At 48.4% G+C, this 27,916-nt stretch overlaps 1 protein-coding gene across 2 annotated transcripts in view; it reads left to right on the top strand.

Moving 5' to 3' along the window:
* Nucleotides 1–27,916, top strand: part of GALNT18 (polypeptide N-acetylgalactosaminyltransferase 18) — a 275,266-nt gene that overhangs the window by 177,301 nt on the left and 70,049 nt on the right. For both annotated transcript variants that reach the window (XM_081153870.1, XM_081153869.1), the window contains exons 4-5: nucleotides 23,304–23,487; nucleotides 25,127–25,324. In XM_081153870.1, the coding sequence (XP_081009996.1) occupies nucleotides 23,304–23,487; nucleotides 25,127–25,324 (382 nt within the window). The remainder of the gene's footprint in view (nucleotides 1–23,303; nucleotides 23,488–25,126; nucleotides 25,325–27,916) is intronic.

Genomic DNA, 27,916 nt, shown 5'->3' with positions numbered 1-27,916 from the left:
TTATTCAATGTTTCTCTCTAATTTTCCTAAGGAGAAAAGATTATACTTTCCTGTGCTGCAGACTCAGAGACATGACCCCTAACAAAGAGTCCTCTTGCTTCTGTGTGGTTCTCTCTGCTCTGTGACTGAGGAGGGAAAAACCCCATCCAAGGCATTAAATGCACAAGTCCCACTCAGCCCCCGGTCACTGAAAACCTGCCTCACCTTCTTTACTGCCACCTTGTTCCTTCCAAAGGCTAACTATATCAAATCCACTTTGAAAATTATTTATTTAACTGGTTTCTGATGCAGAGATAATCATAGTCTTGGTTTTACCTTAAAATGTTTTAAATGCAATTGGAACACAACCAAATGATTTTTATACCATGATACAGCGATTTCCTCCCATGTCTCCTTCATAGCCTAGAAAACTAAAACAAAGGAAGGGAAGAGGAGAGTTCCGTGCCTTCACCTCGCCCTGACCACCTGCACCCATTACCTTTCACAGAGCAGGAGGGAAATATGAACGGTGGCCAGTTCCTGCAGCCGAGTCCCGTGACTGAGGACACAGAAGCAATAAGTAACCAAGTCAGGCTTTCACTCGTTCACACCTCTTCAAGGAACGAGAAGGTGTCTGGGCCACATGAAATGTATGGGTGTGGGGAGGAAGGGGGTGGGAGGAGATACACAGTGCAGCAAAGTTCTGTGGCTCAGGGTGTGTTCCGCAGTTAGAGGCTGGACCCCTTCCATGCTCTGCCTTCTGCAACAGGCTTCAGGCTGACTAGAGTCAAGGTCTGCTGAGGGCTGGATTAGGCTGGATGTTCAGGTTGGAGCCAGAATGGTGCTCAAGTCATGGCTGATGGAGTCACCAAGGTGTGGTCAGGGTCTGGGTGGGGTTAGGTTGGGGGCGGGAGATGGCTGTGCTCAAGGGAAGATCAAGGTCAAGATGAAGCCAGAGTTAAGTTGAGTTAGGTTGTGGGTAGTAGAGTTTAAGAACCGGGCTAGGTTTGGGTGGTGCCATAGTTCTGGAGGGTCAAATTCTCCTTAGGTCTCTAACACCAAATGTTTGGCCCACTCTCCTGGAGGCTGTTTGAACTTTAACTCCTTCAGGGTCCAGGGCTCATGCCCACCTTTGAGTATTTCAGCTCCTGCTCCTGTTCGTCCTGCCGTCCCGTATTTCATAGGCATTAGCTTCTCCCTTGGGGAATAAAAGCAGCTGAGTTGGATCCAGCAAATGCAGCCACTTATCTTGCCCATCTGCAGATGGATGGTACCGGCAAAAGAGGCATGGGCACTGAAGCCGAGGGTCCCCTGGGAATCCAGTGATTGATGCCATCCCCATTTCTGGAGCAGAGATAATTGGCTCCATGTTGTGTATGCATGCGCTCCTCCCGACACACTCCTTTCCAGAAGGACAAACTCCGTTTGTGAGGAGCCCATGAGAGATGGGAGCACTCTCCTCCCACTGCCATGTGAGTGGCAGAGTGGTAGCTAATCATTTGCCTGGCATCTCTGGGCACAGGTTGCTTGGAATAGCCAGGCTGCCTAGAAGTGACTCTGAATGTTGTTTCCTGGATCTTGCCCACTGCACACCACTCCCTGGGAGCAGGGGCCAGGAGTTAGGAACAGAAGTCCTCCACCCTTCTGGTGAGCAGTAGGTACAGCTGCTGGCAGCGGGGTAGGGTTCTCTCTGCAACATCCACAGGCACTGGACTGAAGGATCATGAGTGGCCTCGCCCTTTTCAGCAGCATAAGAGCACTGTGCCCACCAGACCACAGACCGTCAGCGTTCTCTCCCAGGGTTGGCCAGGGTGAGGGGAGGGAGGCACAGGAGTCAGCGGAGCCCATGGCACAGCTGAGCAGTGACCACAGCTTCTAGTTCTATGTCTGTCAAATTACATCCTGTTAGATTTGGTGCATCATTTCCTCTTGTTAAAGTTTTTTTTTTTTTTTAATGTTTTCAGTTTCTCACTTAGAAAAGGAGTTAAATTTTCTTTACTCTGAGCTCCCAACCCCAGAATCTCTGAGGTCAAACACATCATGATTTCCTGACTTTCTTCTGGATAACAAAGGATCTAGAAGCACCCCCTTTCCTGACTGTAAGTTTTGGAGACCGGCAGTGGATCAGGTAGAGATTCTTTTAGAGAGCCAGACCAGTCTGCCCCGCTGTTTATTTCCCACAAACTTAATCAGCACTTTAAGGAGTGTCCATGTGGCTGTTAATGTGGCTCCTGGAGGAATGTGGGTAGCTCTCCAATTCTGCAAGTGGTCCCTTAAGTGTTCTGATAGAAGCAATAAAAAGAATTCATCTAATTGGGTGCACTCCGCTCTTAGAGACAGAAGTGAACCATTCTTTTATCTTCTCAGAAAGCCTTTCTCGATCACATTCTCTATGCTAAGTTCAGTGCAGGACCCCAGAGCTGTAACAACAAGCCATGGCACAGGCATCAAGGCTCTTACTGTCCAGTGGGGGAGATGGACTGGGAAACACCGGGCTTCGGGGGAAGGACATCCAGCCTAGTCTGTGCAGGCTGAGCAAGGAAAGGAGGACGTCCTGAGACTTGAAGTTAGAAGTCACACAACAAACATGAAGAAGGAGCCCTAGTGTACTGTGACTACTTTAAGTGTTCTGAAAACTTTGGTTTGTGGGAATTCTGGGGCCTTACTGGTCATCTCCAAGATGAGTGAAGCCACCCACTTCCAGTCTGTGTCTCCGATCTCCTAGGATGCACCCCATTACTGGAAGGGTCTTGTCAAAGGAAATCTCTGATCACAACATGCCCCTGCTCAGAACTGTTCCATAGCTTCCTGCGGTGTGACCGCTTAAAGCCAGGACACCCAGCCCAGCATTTTGCATCTTCCATGATTGGACTCCAGCCATTTCCTCTGGGCTCAGCTCACTACTGCCTTCCTGTGTCCTGTATTCAAGAACTATCTGAGTTCCTGCCCCAGCCAACCTTTACCCATTAAAGAGTGGGGCACTTAGCCCCACTGCAGGCACTGGAGCCAATTCTGTCCTGAGTTTGGGGAATTTTAAAGGTTTTTAGATCAGTAATTCAATGGTTCATACTCACATGGGTCCAATAGAAAGGAATTGGCAAGAAGTGGAACAAGAGCTGAAGACCTGTCCCATCATTGACCATCCAGCCACTCTGAGTCAAGTCAGGATTAGCCAGGTGACAGCACAGATTTTCCTGGTGACATCCAAGCCAGGTTGAGAAGCATATTTAAGAGTGGAAATGGGATCCAAGGCTGAAGTCTGAGAACTCTACCCAGGTACCAAATACAGTGAATCCCCGGTTGGCTTCCAGGTACCCATCATCATGGGCCTCATCTGGACTCCTCTTCCTCCCCTGCCATCGCACCCTAATGCAGCAAGGCTCCGGCATAAGGTGGAGGATGACAGCCGCAAGTCTTTCCAACTTGTTTGTTGGATGCTGCCCTTTGTACCAGAATTGTAACTGAGTTCTTGCTTTTCCATTTGAAAAAGCTCCTGATCCCCAGTCCAGATAGATGGGCCATGTTCTCTCCTGGAGAGTCCTCCTCTGAGTTTTTAACTGTCGTTGGCTGCCCACCTCCTGGAATGGGATCCATGCCATACCTACCCTAGGCACCACGTGCAACCTCATACTGACCACTGATACTGACCGTTGGCTGGGACCTGTTGCCAGGTTCCCCTGAGACTACATATGTCTGGTCCACCTTCTTCCCCCTCTGTGCTTCTGGGACCTTCCCCACCCACCCAAGGCCAATGGGCATATCTCACCTATCCCTTCCCATACAAGCTGCCTCAGGGCCAACACGGAAATTTTGGCTCCCACTCTCTGTCTTGTGCACTTGAGTTTGGGGTACAGGTACACAGCTTCCAGTTCTATGTTTGTTATATTACATCCTGTTAGATTTGGTGCATCATTTCCTCTTGTTAAAGTATTTTTTTTTAATCTATTACCATCCCTCCACCATCTTATTAGTTACAAATTTCGATGGGCGTTCCTTCTCTATCTTTATCTAAGCTACCAAGAAAAAATATATATCCAGGATGGAACTAAAGACAGAGTTTTTGCCTGCTGCTGGAAACTCCTTTTATATTGATGTGGAGCCATAAATCGACCTCTTTGGACATACATAGTCATTCAATTAGTGGTGATTTCACTTGATTATATAAGCATCCAGTCCACATTTTTCGAGCATCCAGTCCAGATGTTTTAAAGTGGTGATTTTCTGGCAAAATGTTTTGTTTGGTCAGCACAGTATTTAAATTTAAACTCACATTAAAAATCAGATTTCTCACCAAGATATCTTGATTGCTGACTTCTCTTGAAAAATACTAATAATCAGCTGGAATTGAGTGGCAGATGCCTTTGTTAGATAGGCATGCTCTCTCTGCGGTTTACTACAGTTCTTGATTACTTGACTCATTTATGTTTTGAGCTTACAGCCTCCCTAAAGAATATGAAAGGAGACTTTGTCTAATGATCATTGTATTAGTTATCTATTGATGTGTAACGAATTACCCCAACTACAGCAGGCGAACACAACAAATACGTATATGTCACACAGTCTTTGAGGATCAGGAATCCAGAAGTGTTTTAGCTGTATGGTTCTGGATCATGAGGCTATAGTCAAGATGTTGCAGTTATCTGAAGGCTTGACTGGGGCTGGAGGACCTATATGGATGTTTCCTCATGACACGGCAGCTAGCTTCCCCCAGGGTAAGTGATCCAAGGGAGAACGACTAAGATGCAATGTTTCTTATGACCTAGTCCCAGAAGTGACATACTTCTGCTTCTGCTATATTCTGTTCATTAGGAGCAGGTCACTAAGTCAGCCCACACTCAGGAGAAATGAACTGAGCTCCATTTCTTAAAGAGGGGAACATCAAAGACCTTGTGGACATACTTTTTATTTTTTTAAAAATATATCTTTATTTCAGAGAGAGGAAGGGAGAGGGGGAGAGAGAGAGATAGAAACATGGAAGATGAGAGTCATCAATTGGCTGCCTCCTGCACGCCCCCAACCAGGGATCAAGTCCACAACCCGGGCATATTCCCTGAATGGGAATCGAACCAAGATCTCCTGGATCTTAGGTTGATGCTCAACCTCTGAGCCACGCCCGGCTGGGCATGGACATACTTTTTAAAACCACCATAATCATTACATTGGATAAGGCATATAAAACTTTTAGCACTATGTACTTAATGCAGAGTAAGTACTTAATAAATGTTACTTATAATAATAATAGATAACACTATTTATTACCTGCCAGACAATCTTCTAAAAGCTTTACTTGCATTCACTCTTTAACCTCAAAACAACTCTACAGGTAGTTTTAATCATTAGTTCCCGTTTTACAGCTTAAAACACATGCCCAGTGAGGTAGAACAAATAGGCCAAGTTCACACACTAGTAAGTGGAGAGATGGGATTCAGACTCTGCTAGTGTAGTTCTAAAAATCTGTCCACTTAACCATCATAGTACACCGACTCACAGACTTTTATATTATTGTGGTTTGTAGTCATTATTGTTACATCGTTGCTGTTATTAAAACCCACCCCTTTACAATCTTGCTCCTTGCTCTTTGGATAAAGACAAACCTGTTAAACATGACTTATGGGGCCTCTTCTTCAGGGTTCACCCTCTCTCCCTCTCACTTGTTCTCACCCCTCACCACCCTGGTGCCCTCTGCCCTGGCTTCAAAAGCTGCAGCAATCTTAAGCACTGTACTCCTTCCATTTTCAGTATATTTGCACAGGCTGGTTTTATGTGCCTGGGTCGTCTTCTTTCCTCTCTTAACAAAGAATTCTTGCCTCTGTAATATTAAATCCCTTTTTGCCTATAGTGTGAATACTCCTTTCCCTTTTGGGAGGCTGAAACCACACGCATGCATCTGGTTGTCCAGCTCCTTTCTTATCCACATCGGTTTAGTGATATTACTTCCAGTGTGTCTAAGTGCCCTGACATGTGGTCTTCGCGGCCAGGAGACTGGAGTTGCCTGGTAACAGGCACTCTCCTCATGTTCATTTTTATCAAAGTAGTTAAATACCCAGAACTCTAAGATTCTGAGAGAGACAGCAGTGGGCATGGAAAGAACTCACTTTGAAGAAAGACATAAAGATCTGAATCCAGCCTCTGGTGCTTATTAAGTATGCGGTCTTGGACTCGTTGCTCTACACCTCAGTTTTCTCATCTATGAAATTCAAATACCAATAGCTCCTCTCAGGGTTGTTTTGAAGATTAAATAATGCTTATAATGTGTGGAGCACTTTAGTGCGGGAACATTGCAGTTATTTAATAAATGTTAATTTCCTTTCTCTTCCCTTCAAATCAGGCATTATTCTCATGGGCATAGAGGCAGTGACTGCAGAATGGAATTAAGGAGCTGTGCCTTCTCTTGGGGACCTCATACAATACGCCATTGGCCCCAGTCATGGTCCCCTTCTTGCTCATCTTAATTCTGTTCTTATGGATTCCAATCAGCTGCAATTCTGAATTCCCTTTCTGTTTCCTCTACATGACCTTTTGAAAACATGAGCCCCCTCAAGAGTTCCTCAGGGTCTGATTTTTCTGGATTTCATCCCATGTTCTCCCTGTTATGGATCATTGCTGGTTATACAAGCAGAATTTTCCTTCTGAAGGCCTCCTAAAGCCTGTAATCCATGAAATCACAGCTTTCTTTCCCATCTACTCTTTGAAATTTGTGTACCGAAGCCCAGGCTTTGGGTACACCTGGCCTGCCCCTCTCTGTGAAAAGATACAGACATTTCCTCCAAGGTTTCCCAGCATTCCACTTCACCAGCTTCTTTATGGCTGATAGGAATTGATGAGCCCAGAATAGCAATGTTGTTTTAAAAATATTTATTGCTCCCCTGCCATGTATCGAGCACTGTTTCAGCACTAGAAGTCAGTAGAGAGAGAAAGCCCATGCCTATATAGATCACACATTTTAGTTGTAGACACCACGAACAACATCAAAATAACCAAATAAGGATTAATATAATGTTTAGATAGTTAAAAATACTTGCAGGAAAATGAGACAGGATAGGTGATAGAACATGTAGGGTGGAGAGGAGAAGATTGGAGGAATGGGATTATGAGATAGATGGTCCGGGAAAGCCTGTCTGAGGTCGTGATGTTCAAGCGGAACCTGGGCCCAGGGAGTTAGCCCTGCACAGGCTAGGAGGAGACCCCTGAGGTGGTCAGGACGGTTGCAAAGGCCCAGAGCTGAGGAAAAAAAGGCTTTTAACCAGAACTCACAGAGTCCTAGAAGCACCAGGGGTGGTGCTTGGGGACTTCCTAATCCTCCTGAAATAGCCAAAAGGGTGACTGTGTGCCTGCATATCTGCATGCATGTGTGAGCGTGTGCGCGCGTGTGTGCTGCCTTTTCTCGGGGGGAAGACCTGTAGGTTTCATCAGACTCTCTGAGATCCCCAATTTGTACGAAGAGTAAACAACCGTGGCATCGTTCCCTCTAGCCATGGGGGGAAGGAATTGTTAGCTTAGTAAGCTGTCAAACATCCTGCTTTGAGTGGGAAGCCTTCCCTGTGGCATCTGGGCAGCCAGGGCCATCCCTCTTTGCCTCCCCACCAGTGCTGCGAGCTGGGCCCAGAACAGCCTCGCTCTTGCTCATCTGGTCAGAGCGCCAGTGGCAGAGTAGAGACCCAGAGCTCCCTCCTGTTCTTCCCCCCTCCCGCTCCACCAAACACCCGCCCTAGGTTAGGTGGTTCCAGGCTGGAGGTGACCCTCCTCGCCCCAGCAGCCTGGTCCCCCAGCCTCGAGTTCCCTGCTCAGTGCCCTGCTGACCGCACTGCGAAGTCAGCCTCAGAGGAGAAAAGGGTTGTGTTCAAATCCCACCTCGATAGCTTCCTCCTCTGACTCGTGGGCATCCTCCCTCCCTCCCTCCCTCCCTCCCTCCCTCCCTCCCTCCCTCCCTCCCTCCCTCCCTCCCTCCCTCCCTCCCTCCCTCCCTTCCCACGCAGGCCTTCTTTCTCCACCATCCCTGCTGCTCTCCATAGAAACCAGCTCACACATTTCTCCTCTGGCATCACTTAATCTCTAAGCAGACTCCCTCTTCCCCTCCTCGGGGAAATGTTGCCCTCTTGATGCAGCCTTTGTGGATCCCAGGCCAGCATCGAGAAAGCCAAGCACTGCTTGTAAACACCATTGGCAGACCCGGCTGATGTCCTGCCAGTTCTTTGCTCTTTCAAAGTCAGTGGGAAAAAAGCAATAGGAGCACCACTTAGCTATCCCAGTTCCTCAGTGTCCTGCCCAGCCCTGAAAGATGTGCCTCTCTTTCTACGCGAGGTTGTCCAGCCCCAGGTGGGTTAACAGCAGAGGGAAGTAGCCGTTTAGGGCTGGGTAAGGCTCAGTCATACCCCAGGAAGGTGGCGCCTCTCCCACCTGGCTGTGCCCCCTCAGCGGTGACAATGCTGTCCTTATACCCCTCAGTGCTGGGGAGTCCCTCTTTAGTTGGTTGACATGTGCATCAGGGTATGTTCAGCAAGCTGTGCCTACAGAAGAGCTAGCTTTCCGCTCGCATTTCCCCAGTGTTCCAGAACCTTCTCATGCTCTCCTCATCTTGTTTCTTCACTCAGAGTTGGTCCCCTCCTCATATCAACTTGTCCTCCCTCCCTCCCTCCCTCCCTCCCTCCCTCCCTCCCTCCCTCCCTCCCTCCCTCCCTCCCTCCCTCCCTCCCTCCCTCCTTCCCTCCCTCTTCCTCCCTCTCTCCTGCTGTCGGTACTCCTCTTTTTTTTTCTGTTTTGCACCTTCCCTCTACTCTGTAGGAAGATACCTCTCAGAAGCTGTTTTTCAGGTCCCCTCCTTGCCCTCAAGGTGGTGAGCACTTACACTGCTGCGCCTCCAGCCGTCTCTCGCCTCTGGCGGGAAGGCTCGAAGCTCCTGAGGTCTGCCGTTGCCTCCCCGCCTTCCTCCCGGCTTATGGTTCCAGTTGGTCCATTCCATGGGGCTGTGGTAGAGACTGAATGAGATGCTATGGATGGAGCCCCTAGCACACAGTAGGTACCCAGACAGGCTAAGTTCCTTCTTCTTTCTGCTTTCCCTGGGGCCATCTTCTCCACTTCTGGTCCCACACAGTGACTTCTTTGTGACCAGGCTTTCATCCGTAGCTCTCTCGGCTAACAGCATTGTAACCCAGCCACGGAGACAAGAGACCCCATGTACACCTGAAGTTCTATCTGCGGGTCCTTGCCCAGCCCAGGTTGTCGGGGACTGGATCTTATCTGAGGGTGGGTGTCTGGAACTGTGGAACTATGTCGTTATGCCAAATGAGTGAATGGTTTGAGAAAGATGACAAAAAGCCCAGGCTCTGAAGCTGGACACCTATGCAGGCTGATGCTATAGGGCCCATTCTGTGTGCTGAGTTCTCTTCAAAAAACTGGGTACCAAGTCAGATCCCGCTCAAGGGCCAAGCTCACCTTGCAGCTGGGTGACCCACGAGTTGTGTCCATGGTGAGAGCATCAGGGCTGGGCTTCAGCCTTGGGTGTCGTGGGGGGTGAGGAACCCATCACATGCCAGGCAGAGTCGGGCTGCGGTCAGCAAAGGCATCAGTGGTCCTGGTAGAGGCCCAGCCTCGTGTGCCTTCTCTACCCACCTCCAGCATGCTGACTCACGCAATGGTCTCTGGCCCTCGTTAGAGACCCGAGGCAGGCCTGACTGAGGCTTAGAGCCGAGTGAGGAACTCATAACTTATGTTATTTAGCAAAAACAAAAACCTCACCTGCTTGGTTTCTGGAATGGGGCAGTTCTTTTTGCTGCTATAGTACATTATTAAATTAACAAGTTGATTTAAAAAAAAATCTTTCCTGACATTTCAGCCCATCTCTAAGAGGCCTTTAGGTGGGAAGACTCCAAATAAATCTTCCTTACAGCTTCCTAATATTTTTGGCCCAGGCTTTAAGCCCTTCGCAATCTGTCCACCACTCACATATCCAGCGTCCTCTCCCCTCACTTAATCTGCACCCCCACGTTTAACCTTAACCCACATGTGGCATGCCTGCTACCCTTCCCCCAAATGGGGCACACGTTCACGCCACTTGGCCTCTATGCATGCCGTGTTTTTCTACCTGGACACTCTTTTTCTTTTCCTCTACCTTCCCAGCAAAGTCCCCACATCCATCCATTTGAGACAAACTGAAATGTCCTGTAAAGCTTGTCCATCCTGCCCGAGAGTATCACAGCACCCGTGACAACCACCTTTAGCACATATTTCCATGCACTGAAACGATCTGTTTAATTATTTCCTCCCACTACTCTGAGCCTCTCGAGGGTGGAGCTCCGACTTACCCCACATCCCAGCGCCGATCACCTGCTGGGCACTCAGAACACCTGAACCAGAGGAGCGGGCAGGGCCATGAAGTGAGGGGAATGTTTTCAGTGTTGAGGGCATGTCTATTGGGGAAGTAATACCTCTTTGGTTTTCTGAAATAAGTCTCACTAGAGGAATATGATGATATATGTTGCTGAAATAGAGGGGTCTGAAGAAAAATCAATAATTTCAAAAGGCCTGGTAAAAATGTGCTGGCAGCCTGCTAGCTGCAAAGGTTTCAGACTCTGGAGGGCAGCTCCTCGTGAGGCTATTTACCTCCTGGTCCTGAGCCTCCTGGCCAGTGGGTGCTGCACCTGTACTTGCGTTTAGGTGGGTCATTCTCACAGCCCCTCTAAGCCCCAGACCTTGCCTTGGTAGCTGCAAAGGAAGAGAAAGGCACATACGGGGTGGGCAGGAAAACCCACGTGGGCCAGGTGGAGTTCAGAAACAGACCCAGGTTAGCACTCTAAACTTAAAAAAAAAGTCAGGCCCTGGCCAGTTTGCTCAGTGGTTAGAGCATCAGCCTGAGGACTGAAGGGTCCCAGGTTCGATTCCACCCAAGGGCAGGTACTGGGGCTCATGTGAGAGGCAACTAGTAGATGATAGATGTTTCTGTCTTTCTCTCTCTCTCTCCCTTCCATTCTCTCTGAAAAGCAATGGGAAAAATATCCTCGGTGAGGATTAACGTAAATAAATAAATAAATAAATAAATAAATAAATAAATAAATAGTCAGTGCTCTCAGCAGTTGATTGTTTTTAGCGACAGGCCTTGCCGTACTCAAGTATGTAGCAAGTTTTATCAGACAGCTCTGTACCAGGAGCATGGGCAATGGCTTCCCAGGGTCCGATGCTGGATCTGAGTCTCCCTCAATCCCAGCCTCTCCCAGTCCCACTGGAACCTGAAGCATGAATAGAAAAGGTTTTGCCTTGGGGCTGTGCTAGTGCTCCCTTCACTCAGCCCCATCTCTGCTCAGTTTTGTGGCCAAGGCTAAGCATCTCTAGGCCTAGAGGGCATGGAGGGACTCCTGAGGCCTGACCCTTCCTGCCAGGGGGCTGCCTGCTTCCCTTGGGTGGATGTGCCTTGCTGGCTGACCAAACACCTGACTTCACTTCTCATCCTGGGGCCTTTCCCTGAACCCAGCTCCTTGCTTAGGCCAGGCCATGTGCCTAAACCTTTGCCTCAATGTCTCCTGAGGTCCACAGCTATGGCTCTGGCTTCACAAACACCGCAGCTTCCTCCTGCATATTGGATAAATGGCACTGCTGCCCCTCTGTGGTTAGTGTTACCCCTACCTAGAGGCTGCAGCTGCTAGGCCCCCTCTCCCATCACTGTCTGCCCCTCACTGTGCTCACTTTTTCCACATAGCATAGACTCACTGCCTGACGTCAGAAAATACATCCGTTTATGTATGTGCATTGCTGGTCCCCTCTACTAGTCTGTGAGCTCCCGGAGGGAAAGGAGCCTGGCTTGCTCTCTGAGCTGAGCCCACCATCTAGAGCAGCGGCTGGCACAGAGCCGTGCTCGGTGATATTTGTTGAATGAGTGAATATCCACACAACCTGACGTCTCCCTCTTGAGCCCACCATGTCCACCATGTTCGTATTACCCTGTGAAAGGGGCTGTGAATGGTTGACAGGTTGGGGTGGGCAGTGGGTTGAGACTGAATATGGAGTAGCCACATTTTGAGTGGCCCTAGAGGAGGAGCCATGGTGTTCTGTGCCTGGGGAAATCCCAGGGTAATTTGCTGCAGCCCCAGCTTTCCCAGATAATGCGGGAGTCTCTGCTCCCAGCCTCAGCACCTTCTTTTGAAAGGGAGGAGAGGAACAAAGGACTTCAGACTAATGAACAAATAATAGTAGAATTATTAAGTACTTAAACATGCCAGGCATTATCTCACAGAACTCTACAGCAACCCCAAGAGATAGGTAGCCTTATTCTCATCTCCAAGATGAGGAAACAGTTTCAGAGAGGTCAAGTCACCTGCCCACAGTCACACAGCTGCTAAATGGCTGCACCGGGGATTAAAATGAGGCCCCTTTCTCCCCTGAGCCTTGCTCTTTCTGTTCTACATAACATCTTTCAATAAAGAAATAAAAACTGGAGGACTAAGAGCAGGGCCCTTGGGTTCTGCCTTGTCACATACTCCTTCACGGGATCTTCCCCTTTGAGAATAGATTGCCTGAAGGTGTTCTGTGAGCCAAGGAAAAGAGCATCTGGCCTCCTGATCTGACAAGCACAACAGCGAGCTAGGCTGTAAATATGTGTGCGAAGCCCCCTGGGTCCCCTGAGTCCGGAATCAGCCTGGCTGAGGCTGCTGGTCACACAGCCTGAGCAGCAGCAATTTGCAGAAGTACACAGCTGACTTACAGCCTGTGGGAGCCTTAGCTCTTCCCGGGAGGGCACTCAGGGCTGTGCCAGCAGGACTTGGACCCAAAGACTGATGTTGGTCTTCACTTGGTTGCCTAGCACCCTATGTCTGTGTTCCAAGGAGAGAAAAATCCCTTTCCTACCCCTAGCCTTTCCTCCATTTGGAGAGCTGCAGATGAAAGAAGGCTTCCCATAGAACCTGAGCTAGGTCAGATGAGGCAGAAAGAATGTTCCAGGCAGAGGGAACAGTTAGTGCAAAAGCACTGTGTCACCAGCGAACTTGGTATAAGTCAACAGCAATAGTGGGGAGGGGTTCTGTAAATCAGGCATTTACAGAAGCATAGAATCCTGGAATCTCAGGGTCATGGGAGTTACTACCTGAGGATCACAGACTCCAGGGATCTCAGAATCTTGAAATTTTGGGCTCAGATTATAAACTCTTGGGCTCTCAGTCATGAGCTTTAGGATCAGCAAATTTCTGAGTTAGGCAGCACTCTGATCTCTCCGAGTCTCACACAAAATAAGTTAGGACCAAAATTCCACTTGGCCCCTGGCTTGATTGCCAATGGCAACTACCCTCGAGAGCCGACCAATAGGGGTGGGAGGGCCTGGCCCTTCTGGAATCCCTTTGCCTGGTGGGATACCAGGGAGGCTTGTTCTCAGCTTGGAATTAAGCTGCTTCAAATGCTGATGCCAGCATTCCCCAGGGCTTTGGATGCTTGGTCACACCCTTCCTGGAGGCTCACGGGAGCTTACCTACCCGGCACTCCAGAGTTGGAGGGGCTGGGGCTGCAGACTGTCCACTCTGTCTGGATGCAGCTGGTGTCAATCACCCTCAAGGCATTTTTAATAAGTCCCGGGATTCCTGCTGAAAACCATCAGAGCAGCCAGAGTATTTTATGCCCTTTAAGTAATTTCACAGCATTTGGGCTGCAGCCCCACCTTTACTTTATAGAAGTTTCCTCCTTATACAGCCCCAGGGAGCACAAAGGCAAGCTGGCTCTTTTCCAAGGTCATTTAGTCCAGGAAGACAACTGGTTTCTATTAGTCCATTATTCTCACTTTTGTTTTCTGAATTGCTCACAGTGGACATGGAGTGGGTGAAACAGAGAGCCTGGAGCTCTGGCCCTGGAAGAAGGAAGGTTGGATTCTCTTCCTGGCTGTGCTGATTGCCAGCTTTGTGACCTTGGGCAAGTCTGGGGTGTCAGGAGCGAAGAAGGTGTAAGAGTTCCGAGTCCCCTGCCTAGAGCTGAAGGGTGCAGTTGGACCTGTGAACACTTAGATTGGTTCAGGCAGCCTTTTGTCCTGGGCCCCATAATGGATAGATTTCCCACCACGATTGTATGTGAACCCCAAAGGTGAGTAACAAACACTCTAGGAAATCCTCACCCAAACTTAGGCCCTCTTCCGTCATTTCTTGGTCTTGCTTGCTCAGGGATTTGTATCCCAGAGAAATTGGATTTTGTGTGTGAATACTTCATATCAGCCTTCTAGTCAAAAAGAAGCTGAATTTGGCAGCCTAATCCCTACTTTTCAGAGAGAGAGAGAGAGAGAGAGGGAGAGAGAGAGAAATATCTGCATCCAACACATCCCTGACTTGCCAGGGGACTATTTTTATATCATCTGCCGCAATTATCTTCAGAAACCAGTTCTGACCATTTTGTTGCAGAATACAGGATCTTTTGGAAAATAAGTCATTTTTATAGCAGGTAAGAGGGCATTAGTGGATGTTGAGAGCCTGGCTTTGGAGGCCACTAAGTAAGAAGTGCATATTTCTTGTGGGTTTTTGTGGTCACCAATGCCTGGCTATGACACAAAGAAGTAGACCCAGAGACAGGCGGCTGTCTATTAGGTTATAATTCTGGTACTTTCTATAACTTGCTAAGACTGAATTAATGCTTGGAGCTTCCCAGGAAGATTGTGACACTCTGCTTAGGTCCTGTAACCATATTTATATATCATCGGTGGGACTCCTGGGTAGAACTTTCCTTTCCCCAAGTCCTGAGTAAGGAGAGCAATTTAAGGCCATTTCACATCTACTTCAGTATCAATTGACTTTGAAGAAGTGCAACTATTAAGGGAGCTGGACAGAAGTGCAGCTGTCAGGTACACTGGACAGAAGAATAAACCACATGGAAAGCATTTGCAAACTGCCCAGGATTTGAAAGCTTGTCTGGAGAGGAACACAAAAAACAAAGCTGCCTGGGCTGAGGGCTTAGGCTGGTCTGTTCTCTGGACCCCAGCTACCCAAGTCCAGCTCACCATCGTTCATCAGCAGGGCCGCCAGAGTCCAGAGGCCCCCTCCAGATTCTTCAGGGGTGGGGATCTGGTGGCATCTATGTGTATTTATCTTTTAGCTTCTCAGGTGAGTGGATGATCAGCTAAAGTTGACAACCATTGCATCCTAATGAATAATCTCTTCTTTAAAGTGTGTTGACATATTATTTGTGTTTCAATGGCCCTAAATGGCTTTAGAGGAAAGTCAGTTAATCTTCTGATCTGAGGAAGACCAGCTACTTTTCACTCAGAGAAATAAGCAGAAATGTGCTGTGCTTTTAATCTTTAAATGAGCACCACTGGAGACTAGCAGTTATTAGCACTTCTCAGCGGGGGTGTTCACACTCCCTTCCCAGGCAACTGGAGGGAGGGTGTGGCAACTCTAATCCGGGCTGGGCGGCTTGTGGGGAGGCACTGAGCTAGAAGAGGGCAGGGCTGAAACTGTAGGGTAGGCAGAGGGGACCAAAGGCAGTGCCCTGTGCAGGGGGAGGGGGCAGCTGGGGAACTGCAGGGGACAGTCCAAGGCATCAGGTCCAAAGATGGCCACACGGTAAAAGAAAACAGACTGCAAAGCGAAGGGTCTGCAACTGAGGGCAGCCAGACGGAGCCCGTGGGCTTGGGAGAATGGGGAGAAAAAGGATCTGGCCAGGTCGTGGGGAGCCTTTTCCAGGCAAAGTCTGCGGCCTTCTGTTAAGAGCTGGAACCTCACCTAATTCCGGAGGAGACTCCTTCCCACCCATTTATGTCAGTTGTTACCAGGCTTGGCTGCCCACCAGAATCTCACAGGGAGCTTGTATGAAATTCAGAGCCTCTGGTCCTACCCCAGATCTAATAATTTGACTCTGCATGGGGTGGTGTCCTGGAACCTGTGTTTTTAACCAGCTGATTCTCAAGCATGTGAGTTTTTTATCCTAGGGAGATAATATGCAGTGTAGAGGTACAGAGTGTGGACTCTGGATATAGCGTGGTTGGATTTAAATCTCACTCCACTACTTCCTACCTGGGTCCCATTGTTTCCTTATCTTCAAAATAGAATGATAATAATAGTAATTACATCATAAGGTTGTCAAAAGGCTTAAATGAGATAATATATGCAAAGTGCTTAGAATAATGTGTAGTGCATCATTTTTATTATTATTTCTTTTATTAAACATTAACCAGTTAATGCAGAGATGTAGGGGTAGAGGGACATAAGTAATCATACACATAGACATACACACTGTATACATAAGTTAAGGGTTGAAAAAATTCGCATGGTTTTAAGGACCAGGCAAGAGGGAAGCAACTGCTGGGACCATAGCGACTTGGAGAACGTATGACTGTCTTAGTTTGGGTTCTACCAGAAGTGGATCTTGAGACAGGACTCAAGGCCAACTCATTTGTTTGGGAGAACACCCCTGGAAACAGTGAGGGCCTCAGACCTGAGACAGGGCAGAGAAGAAAGCAAATATATTGTGGATGACAAACAAGGTACTGTTTTGGGCCCTGGGGCCCAGTCATCCTGGGAACCACCAGGAGGCTGTGTACAACTGTCCTCAGTAATGTCTCACCTGAGGAGCAAGGAAGCTGGGATGTGTTAGTCTCCTAGGGCTGCTGTAGCAAAGGACCACCAACTGGGTGGCTTAAACAACAGAAGCTGCCTCACAGTCCTGGAGGCTGGGGATCCAGGACCAAGGTGTTCCTTGGCTTGTAGATGCGTCACTCCAGTCTACGCCTTTGTCATCATGTAGCATTCTCCCTGCAGACCTGTCTTCATGTGGCTGTCTTCCCGTAAGGACATCAGTCAGATTGGATTAGAGGCCCCTCTACTCCAGTATGACCTCAGCTTAGCCAATTACTTTTGCCACAACCCTATTTCCAGATTAGGTCACATCCTAAAATACTGGGGGTTGAGATTTCAACACATGAATTTGGGAGGGGGGCACAAGTCAACCTATAACATGGAGTATTTATGCCCCAACTTCTAGCCCTAATGGATTAAGGATTGTAGAGATGACTCCTAATAGCTGCTGTAGCGAGAGAAAGCCCTCAGGCAGAGAGAAGGAAGCCAGCAGTGTGTGTGAGAAGGTGAGTGCCAGGGGGCACCATAGTCAGGAGCATTAAACCACGTACAGGCCCTTCTGAGCTTGGGCCCTGTGCAGCTACTCAGACGGCACCCCCGTGAAGCTGGCCTGCTGGCAGTACTTGTCAGAGCCCTTCTGAAGGGACAGCTCCTACTCAGCTCAGCAAAGCTTCTCCAACTCGGTGCTATTGACAGTTTGAGCTGGATGATTCTTTATTGTGGAGGGCTGTCCTGTGCATTGAAGGATGTTAAGAGGCATCCATGCCCAGGATCACCCTCCCAGTTGTGCACCAAGCACCATGTCTCAGGCCCGGGAGACCTGTCATTTCAGAGGCCTCAGTGCCTGGAAGCACTGAATCAGTTTCTGATTTTCTTTTTCAAAAATCTCTCTCCCTCTTTCTTCCTCTACTCTTCCCCACTCCTTCTTCCTCCATTCTTCCTCTTCCTCCCTACACCCTCTCTTTGTTCCCCTCCCTCCATCTCTCCTTCTCCCCCTCTCCCCCGACCTTCTTTACCCCCTCAGTGAAGTACATCACATACCTTTTAAACATCCAGTAGAAAGAATGTTTCATATGGGCTGTCCTGTTCACAGTTATTGCCACAGCAGCTAGATCAGTACCAGGTACATAATGAATGCTCAATATTTGTTGAATGAATGAATGAGTGACGGGTGGCTTCTCCCTTCACCCCTGCTTCCCACAAACCTGGAGCAAACATGGGAAACGATCACCTGAGCAGTGAGCCGGGGTATGTTCTCCATAGCAAGCCCGAGTCGGCCGTTTTGCAAAGTGCCTGTGTAGCTGCCTTCCAAAGAATGAAGCCCCATCGGGCATCAATTTCCTGATTCTTTATTTTCCTTTATGCAAGAGATAAAGGGTATCTCATTAGGTAGTTTAAATCAGACTAAGAGCCATTGGTACCAGACTTCTGCTCAGCCTACAGTTCGTTTCTTTTAGGGTGACTCCGTGGAGCTAACTGCTTTTTATGGGAGCGGTACAAGGGACATATATAGGAAGGAAAGAAAAGGCTCTGTTTGACCAGGCTGGTGAATTTTTATGGAGCGAGAGCAGGCAAGCAGCCCTCACTTAGCTGGCTCCAGGGGAGGCACCACACGGGGATGCTGGAGAGTGATCTGTGACCTCTTAGGAGGCGAATAGTGTTCCATCAGCACACTTCGGGCCTGCTGATTTACAGAGGTCATCCAGATGTCAGCAAAGCAGGGATTTGTGGACAGCAAGAAAGGGCTGGAGGAGCAATACAAGCAGGATAACACCTGGCCCCATGCAGGGTGCAAATTGTATTTCTTTGTTAGAGCTGGTGCTATCTGCAGCTCTGCCATTGATTCTAAATTGGCAAAGTCACAGAGAACTAACTTCTTACCTCCCCTTTCCTCAACACATTAAGACAAACATGAAATACAGCCTTCTCCTTCTTTCCACAATTATATTTCTGTCATGCTCTGCCAAGACATTTTATTAAAAGTTGTTTATAGATATTTCAAAAAATAGTTAAAGGTAGCTTACGTAGCAAATAAATAAATAAATAAATAAAATGGAAAAGATAACACAGATTTTAGGCTAAAACTTGAAAATCAAAGCTACAGCAAAGGTAGAGAAGCAAAAATGCTCATAGAACCCTGCGATTCGTCGTTATATTTGTCTCTGAGCTTCCTGGCAGCTTTGGTAAAAAGGTAAATGTGATGGGTTATGTGTTTATGTTTAAGTGTAAGGAAAAGCAGAGGTCTTTATATGTTTTTGAGCTGTTTTCTGAGATTTATCATATATTACATATAATATGTAATAAGCAATATCTTAGACAATAATTTTCTAACAAATACAGAAGTACTTTTGAAATATTTCTTGCTTTGGCAATTGACAAAGGTTGTAGGAAAACATGAAAACCTTATTAGGTAAAGTTATTCTGCAAAGATTGAGCCAGTGTTATCCAGGGTATTATAGGCCTTTTCAAATTTTTTGAAAGCAATTGTTTGGTTAGGGCTAAGGGAATCCTCTCTTCTAATCAGCAGCCAATGTTTGGGATGTAGCTGGCTGAGAACAGAATTTTTCTCTAGCTGATGCACCAGAAACCTTTATTCTAGTTCACTGTTAACAGAGCTCAGAGGTACAAAGGGGCAAGCAGCTCCTACAAGAAACAAAGCCTTTTCATTTCTCGCTGCCACCTTCTGAGCTGGCTCCTCTGTGTCTGAATTAATTTCCTGTGCCTCAGGAGTTCACAATCTTATTTTAACCCCAGCACCATACCAGAACAATAGATCCTGTTTTGATAGCTTTTGAGTATAACAAACCACCCCAGAAGTTAGTGACTTAAAAACAGCAACCATTCATTGGCTCATAATTCTGCAATAAGGGCTGGGACCGTAATTCTGGTAATTCTGTAAGAGAGGCAGTTTGTCTTTGCTGTACGAGGTGTCAGCTTGGCTCCCTGCGTTCGCAATCAGCAGAGATGGTCTCGCTCACATGTATGGGGCCTCAGTGGTGTAGCCTAAATGATGGGACTCTCTGGGCCTGTCATCCACAAGGAGGCTGGCTCGGGCTTCCTTACTTAGGGCAACAAGGGAACGAAAGCAGAAGCCGCAAGGCCTCATAAGGCCTGAGACTCACAGGAGGTCCCTCCTGCTGCACCCTATTGTCACATGGTCAGCCCAGAGTCAGTGTGTGAAGCAGCCACACAAGGATGTGAATCCAGAGAGGTGGGATTCTTAGGGGATCGTTTGGTGGCAACCATCCAGAGCCCAGTTCCATCAACACCATGATAACAGTGGTCCCCAGACAGTGAGTCTCACCTGAGGGGCGAGATACTACCCCAGTTCTCACTCCAAGTTCTGTACATGTGCCACTTAACTGTCAAATATCAGGCTTTATGTGCTCTCTAGTTAATATTTTCCAAAAAATATATATGAAGGGTTGACTTTGAAGTGATGACACAGAGTTTTAAGAGATCTCTTGTCAACCACACTTGAAGACCTTGCCAGCATGGGGCATACTGAGTTATGCTGCTGTGTGACCAACTTCCTGACATTTGTGAGACAGTGGCCTCCCCTGTGCAATCCAAGATCACGGGGCCATTTTCATATCAGCTCAAGTGAGATATACAGCATGTGGGTGGCAGCCCCAAAGTCAGCTGAATTTTCTCTGGGCTGGACTGAGAACTCCTGACAGCCCCCACTGGCCCTAGATCTGGACCAGGGTCTCACTGTTTAAAAGGATGACTCCAATGACAATGAAGTCCATGGGCTTAGCACTTGCAGAAGCTGGAACTGAAAGGGTTAGATAGCAGATATTGGATGATAGGATCAGGGGGGGAAATATTTTGACTTTGGATAAACAGTATCAATCTTTTAAAAGATGAATTAAAGAGAAGTAAAGGTAAGAGCTTATGTTTTGGCTCAGAGCATGCGTGTGCACTCACACAGCAAGTGTGCACGCATGTGCCCACTCACGCATGCGTCCATGAAGAGACCCGATGCGGAAGCTTCACTTAGCAGCACCACGTGGAGAGAACCTGTAGGTGTGTGTTCCCAGTAAACTCAATTTGAGTCAAAAGTAGGCAAAGGTAATGTGACCTTAAACGTCATGAATAGGGGCATAGATTCTAGAATAAGGGAGTGATTAATTCCCTCTATTCTGCATAGTCCAATTTGCTCCAGAAATATTAAGCCAATTTCTAAGTGCATAGATTAAAGGTGTTAGAGAAAATCTAACATATCTAGAGGGAAGTTCAAGATGATAAAAGAACTTTGACTCATGATATATGAGGAAACATGAGGAGGAACTAAAGACATTTGACCTAAAGACATTTGAACTAAAGGACCGAAGGGTGGTCTTCAACTCTAAATGATTGTCATATGGAAGAGGGACTTGATCTGCCCTCTATGGCTACAAAATAAGGGTTGGACCAGTGAGTGGATGGTTGAAGCACCTGGGTATTTAGAGGACAAAAGAGGAAAGAGCATTTCATGCTGGAGTGGCCCAGTGAGGAATGGACTGCAGAGAATCCCTGTCTCTGGAGGGGCTGGATGATCGCTCATCAGTATAGGCAGAGAAGGTTCAGACCTTAGATAGGTAATTGGTTCACAACTAACTTTAAAACCTTGTCAACTAACTCTGAGGCCTTGGGATTCGTAGACTTGTCCAAGGGCACAGAGCAAGTTACTGGCTGTCCAGGACCAGAACCTCCTGCCTCCCTCTCAGCATTTCGGCCTCAATGCCCGGTTTCCTCACCTCCGAGAGGATAACTCAAGCAGGGTACAAAAAGCAGCCTCGGGCCACATCCGATTCGTCCATCCAGGCTGGTTCGTTTGGGCAGTGTCATGTGTAACGAGACTGGAAATAAGGGCCCATAGAAGGGCGTACCAATTCTGGCAGTGACCATCATTGAGCCTTACTGCCCTCCTGGCATGAGGCCCTTGCCCATGTTTACAGCTTCTGCTTGGCCACCATGGCCTTGCTGCTTGCAGACTTCTAACCTGGGGTCAGGGCAGAGAAGGAAGAGATGGCCCTGGACCAGAGCATGTGGTCCAGAAGGCTTTGTCAGCCAGAGATGGATGCTCAGATTTCTAGAGACAGTCAGGTCCCCCCTCCCTCACGACTCCCAAGGTGATGGAAACTGTGGAGGGTGGGAGGGAAGGGAGCTAACTTGTTTTTAGCATTTATTATGTGTTTCGGATTTTTCACACGTTAATCCCATTTAATCCTCATAACAGCCTAGTTTTCTGGGACTACAAAGTACCACAAACTAGGTGGGCTCGAACAGAAATGTATTGTCTCGCAGTCCTAGAGTACAGAATAAGGTGTAGGCAGGGCCGTGCTCCCTCGGAAGGGGGAGGAAGGATCTGTTCCGGGCTTCTCTCCGAGCTTCGGTACCCTTAGGTGTTGGCTGGTCGATGGCATCTTCTCTTTACATCTCCTCACCTGTCTTCCTCTGTGCATGCCTGACTCCGTATCCATCCGTCATACTGGATTAGGACCTAATGCCCTTATCTTAACTTGACTGAATCTGCAGACTCTAATTCCAAAAAAGGTCATATTCTGAGGTACTGGGGGTTAGACTTCGGCATGTATTTTTAGACGACACCGTTTAACCCATAACAGTTCACCCTATAGTCACCCCAAGTTCATGTCCTTCTAATATGCAAAATAAATTCATCCCACACAGCATCCTTTTGGACATCCAGAGCTGGTTCAGTAACAGGCCCAGGGGCATCACGCTAATTCCTGCAAAGCAGACTTAAAGTGCGGCGTTGTTGCCTCCAGCTGCTCTGCTCTAGCTCCTACACTCTGCTTCTGCATGGGGCACATCTACCATGTACCCGGCACTGTGCCAGCTGCCTCCTGCCCTTTTCTCAAACCTAGTGGCCTGCTTACCTGGTGGGGCCCCAGACTGGCCACCAAGGGACACAGAGCTCCTTCTCTGATAAGGACGGGGCTCAGCCCAGGGGGGTCTGCCCAGGGCCTGGCTGAGAAGATGGGAGGAGGGGTAACCAAGAGGCAGGTGCTGAAGAACACGGGAGGAGAGTGGAACCTGAGTTCTGGGGAGGTGCTATGGTCACAGGTGGGAGAATGTGACCCACCCAAGTCATTTGGGGGGAGGGTCCCTCACAGGCTGTTGTCTGCGCCGCCGCGGAGAACACATGAACCTGGCTGCTGTGCTCCCACTCGCTGAGGGGCGAGGGCCCCGCTCCGCTGCTGCAGGCCTCACTTACAGCGTGAGGGAGGAGGGGATTCAGTGTGCAGCCAGGCCCAGAAACAGCAGGAGGCAAACCGACGGCAGCTGCCTGCGGAGCACAGCTCCTAGAGACCAGGCAGGAGTGGGCCCTGGGCTGTCATCTTCGAAGACGCAGCTTTCCTCGGGGATTGGGGAGGACTGATGGAGGGCACTGGGACGAAGGAGGCCACTGAGCCGTTGAGAAGAACGTGGCTTTTGCGGTCATTAGACTCGGCTTAAAAGCAGACTGCCACGCACAAGCTGCGTGACATTGGACAAATGATAAACCCTCCTGAGCCTCATTTTCCCATGGGCTCGTTGTGAAGATTAAACAGTGAATGTGTGTGAGGCATGTGATCCTCTGCAAGTTGCTGGGCTTGATAAATATTATTTTCATCTCTATTTTCCCTTCAAGTCTGAGCTGCGCTGGCCATCCTGAGAACACCGCGGAAGACCTGGGGAGGAGAATGGACCCCCCAGCCTCTCTCTGGTGGTTGTTTCACCATGAAAGGAGGAGTGTTTCAATTGTCCCCTGCACCCACTAGGCTAACAATACATTTTCCCCCTCAGAGGAACTGAAGGAGAAGCTGACCGAGTACGTGGACAAGGTGAACGGCCAGAAGCCAGGCTTTATCAAAGTCGTGCGCCACAGCAAGCAGGAAGGCCTCATCCGCTCCAGGGTCAGCGGCTGGAGGGTGGCCACGGCCCCCGTGGTGGCACTCTTCGATGCCCATGTGGAGTTCAATGTGGGCTGGTAAGTGCCCATCAGGAGAGGAGGATGGTCCAGGGGCTTTGGCTCAAATGGGTGCAAAGCGTGCTGGGATCTCAGTCGTGGTGGGAGTAAGCAGAGAATTCTGGGAACAGGTGAGATTGGGGTGTGTGAGTGACTAGGCAACAAGGCTGGCCCTTCAGGGTGGGAGAGGGTCAGGGGTCAACAGGGTCAACACACTAAAGGGTATGACGGCATTAGGTGTGACTCTGGCTGACATGGCCCTCTAGAGGACATGATCTGGCAGAAAAGTCAAAGGTCAAAGCCCAGCAACGGACAGGGCTGCAACCCCCAGGAAAGGGAGAGCTGGACCAGACGTGAGACAGAAGCCCAACCACACAGACGGGGCCACGGCCTAGTGGGCAGAGGGCACTGAGGGTGTTTGATGTTGTCACAGGTGCCCTGGGTTCCCCAAAGGTCAGGCCAGTGGTAGCACCATATCTCATATTCTCCCTCCTGGTGAAACTAGGTCCTAGAAAATCTTTCTACCTTTGGTCAGGGCTCCTCAGGTGCCGCAAGGGGAAAGAGAACACACACAAGGCTTCAATGGCCTTATCTGAGCAGGGATGGGGCACCTGATGCCCACATCCCTACAGGCCAAAGGTTGTGCTGTGGCCCAATGTGTGTGACTTTGCAGAGCCTGGGCATGGGAGGCCCAGGCCCTGGGAATGGCTGAAGGTACACCCTCCTAACAACTATGCCTGATGGCTCCGGGGTCTGCTCTCCTCCCCAGACTCCACGCACCATCCTCTGCCTCTCTGGAGTGAGGTGAGGAGTGCCATTTAGCAGGAAGGAGCAGCCAGGCATGCACGCAGCATGACTGGATTTGTACAAACTTTTCCAAAGCAGGCCAAATTAAGATTGCAGTGCAGCCATTTTTCATAATTGAAGTCCCTGCTTGCCATTTGTGACTATTTAAAAAAGCATTTTCATTGGATTTATAGCCAGGAGAGGAGAGGGGCACTTACTATTTCAAGCTGATTTAAATAAACAATTATGCAACAATTGCATTATTAATGAGAAGCTTATCATTCCTCTCTGCAAACACTTTACTCGCCTGGTGCCCATAAGGGCCTTCTGGTTCCCTGGATGCCAGATCTGCCACCTTTCCTTGGGAAAAGGGGAACATGCTGGGTGGGGTGGGGGGCACAGATGGAAGGACCCAAGCAGCATGAAGTAAGTTTTTTCTCGTCTCCGTGTTTCTGTCTTCCTCATCTGCCTTTGTCTCCTGGTAAATGCACTGAATTTTAGCAAAATCAAAGCCAGAGTTGAAAGCTTCCCATGGAACCTCAGATCCATTTCTTTCTTCTTTCTTAAGTCTTGATTTTCTTTTTTCTAGTGGAAAAAAAGAAAGCAAACAGACACAAGGATGTGAGGCACTAAGAACCTGTCAGCTTAGCCCAGGAGGTGCTAAAGGAGTTGTGAGGCCTCTTGCCAGCCCAGAAGAATGGGCGCTGGGAGGTTGTTAGGGCCTCCTTCCCAGGAGGCAGAGCAGCTTGCTGCTGGAAGAGATGACCAGGTGTTCCTTCCTCTTTCTGCAGGGGGGAGGGAGCTTTAGGAATTGTCAGTCTGGTGTTTCTCCACCTTGGAAGCAGTAACCCCTTTCTCCCTCCCTCCTGCTCAGGGCTGAACCCGTGCTCACCCGAATAAAGGAGAACCGGAAACGGATCATCTCGCCATCCTTTGACAACATCAAATATGACAACTTTGAGATAGAAGAGTACCCGCTGGCTGCCCAGGGCTTTGACTGGGAGCTGTGGTGCCGCTACCTAAACCCTCCCAAAGCCTGGTGGAAGCTGGAGAACTCCACGGCCCCGATCAGGTAAAGCATCCTTACCAGTGGGTCTCTCTGCCTCATCTTCCAGGCAAGGGCCCCCTCCCAGCCCTACCCTTATTCCCTAAACTGCAGCCCCATCATGGGATGGCAGGTGTAGTGAGATGAACGGTGGTGGAAAGGAATCACAGATGACCTCCAGTCCCTGCTTGCAGGCTCTGGTGATCTCTTTTTAAAGAGCCATGGTTCCCAGAATTCATTCAGAGGCTCAAAGTTACTCATCCCAATACATCACTGTGGGACACCTGCTGGGGGCCAACTACCATCTATACTGGGTGCTTGAGTCCAGGGTGATTAAGACTCAATTCCTGTCACCAAAATCCTGGAGCCTAATAAAGACGGACAAAATAATCAGAATAAAATAATTGTAATAACAAATGATTCCACCAGGCTGGTAGAAACTGCATGGAAAGTGGGGAGAATCCTTTACAGAGTGTAGCATTTGCACTGGTTTCTAAGGGCAAGTAGGAGATTGCAAGCTTGGGACAGGGGCATCCACATTGAAGGAGCAGAGTGAGTTCACAGGTACAGAGGAGGTTCAAAAGGTCTGGAAGGAGGACCTGAAGGGGCAGCCTCAGGCCACGAGGCTGCAGGGAAGGAGAGGCAGGACCAAATCTCATAGCACCATGTAGGACTCAGACAAAAGGAGCTTCAAAGTGCATTTCAAAGGTTCTCTTTCAGCCTTTGTTGCTACCTTAATAGGCCACCAAATGACTCCCCTGTGCAGCCTGTTTTATGGATCAGGACTCCTGAAACAGCTGTCCCCACAAGCCCTTGTTTCTGTCTGGTTAATCGCAGATCAGGTGCCTTTGTGCTCCCTACAAAGTCCTACCTGTTAAATACACAGACACCCCAGAAGGTGGCCTACGGGTCAGATCCTGGAATGAAAGAGATTAGAAATTAATGTCACTTTGTATTACATGAGGAAGAAAGATTATGAAAATTTTAATTGAAAGTGGGTGATTATTATCTAAGATCACATTTTCCTTGCCAGGAGAAAAAAACAACTATATTCATATCTAAAACAGGATGGAAGGGAACTCCACCTGGCTTTCCTGCGGTTATCTCTATTACCTACCGGCCTCCTGCCACAATTTTGTGTTGTTAAACATTTCTTTGGAGGTCCCTGTGTGCAAGGGCCTTTTACACACATGGTCTCATTTGCTCCTCCTCATAGCCTGGTGACAGCTCATTGCGTCACCCCTGTTTTACAAGATGAGGAAAGCAAGGCTGACGAAGGGGAATGGCCCTGCCAAAGGCTCTGGGCAGTGGAGCCAGGATCTGAACCAAGGTCGGCTGGATTGTCTACCACCATGTCTAGTTGTCTGTCATCCCCCTAGTCATCCACTCTTGAACTCAGGGCTCATATGGCTGAATTCTGCCCCCAGGGCTGTCGAGTGTTGTTGGAGAGGAATAGTGGATAACTAGGGGGATGACAGGCAATTAGACATGGAATCCAACTGACCTGGGTCAGGATCCTGGCTCCATGCAACAAGCGTTGTTGCAGGAGCCTGCACTGATGTTAGCTGCTTCTGTTCTGCTCATCTCCCCGTGTATCATCCCGATCTTTATAAACCCACATTCTAGGTCCTTACAAAGAATATTGTCTCAATCTCAAAGTTTCCTTCACCTAATTTTTGTCAAGAACTTGGCTGAGAGAAATTATATTAATGCAAAAAATATTCCTGGTTTTATCCCTAGATAAAGACAGCCCCACAGAAAGTTGTGGGTTATACAAATTTGTCTTACCCACCTTGGCTCCTGTTTCCCTGGGGCTGTGCTTGAGTGCTTTGTTTACACGTGACATAGCTATCGGAAGAGCCCAGAGGTATCTTTCTAAAGGCGTATCTTTGAGATAGTTGTTCACTGTATTCTGGAGTAGCTTCTTAAAGAAGACTGACATAGAAATTTCTTTCAAATTCACTGCTAGTCAAAGAAATCCTTGCTATCCTTGAGGAATTAGTATAATATTTCCACATGGGAACTGTAAATCTTATTTCTAAGACCAGGTATGTTTATTTTCACCTCAGCCACCAGGAAGCTCAGAGTCTACTTTGTGGATCCACTTTAAGAACCTGGGGGAGGACCTATGCTGCACATGCATTCTAACTAGCCCCCAATTTCATTGTGAATTTTTGGTATTTTCAGACTCTTATCTATTTTATTTTTCAATGTAGTTTACATTTTTCTTGAAAGCTACTCCTACTTTGGTGGGGAATGAGACAAGGTATAAATCTATAAAACTTTCAGGCTGACTGAGCCCACTTAGTACCCTAGCCTGTTAATAAGTAATGGGCTGCCCGAGGTGGCTTGTGCTCTTTCCCTGACTGAGTCTGGCCATGAGGGGAGGGCCCCTTCCTGCATGTCGGGTGGTGCCAGCTAAGTTCAGCACTGCAAGAGTGCTGAGGAATAGGCTGAAACCCACTCTGCCCACCTGCTGGGCTGATGTTTCAAGTTGCCATGATTTAGAGGGGATTCTCTGGGCTTCTTTAACCTGCAAGTGCATCTTTCAAAATGATCTTTTGAGCACCAATTATGTCCCAGAGGGTTTCAGGAGCTTTACTTAATTTAATCCTGTGA

The sequence above is a fragment of the Miniopterus schreibersii genome (assembly GCF_964146895.1).
Source record: "Miniopterus schreibersii genome assembly, chromosome: 12".
Classification (NCBI taxonomy): domain Eukaryota; kingdom Metazoa; phylum Chordata; class Mammalia; order Chiroptera; family Miniopteridae; genus Miniopterus; species Miniopterus schreibersii.
The sequence above is the reverse complement of the archived record's forward strand: the minus strand, read 5'-3'. Positions and strand labels throughout refer to the sequence as shown.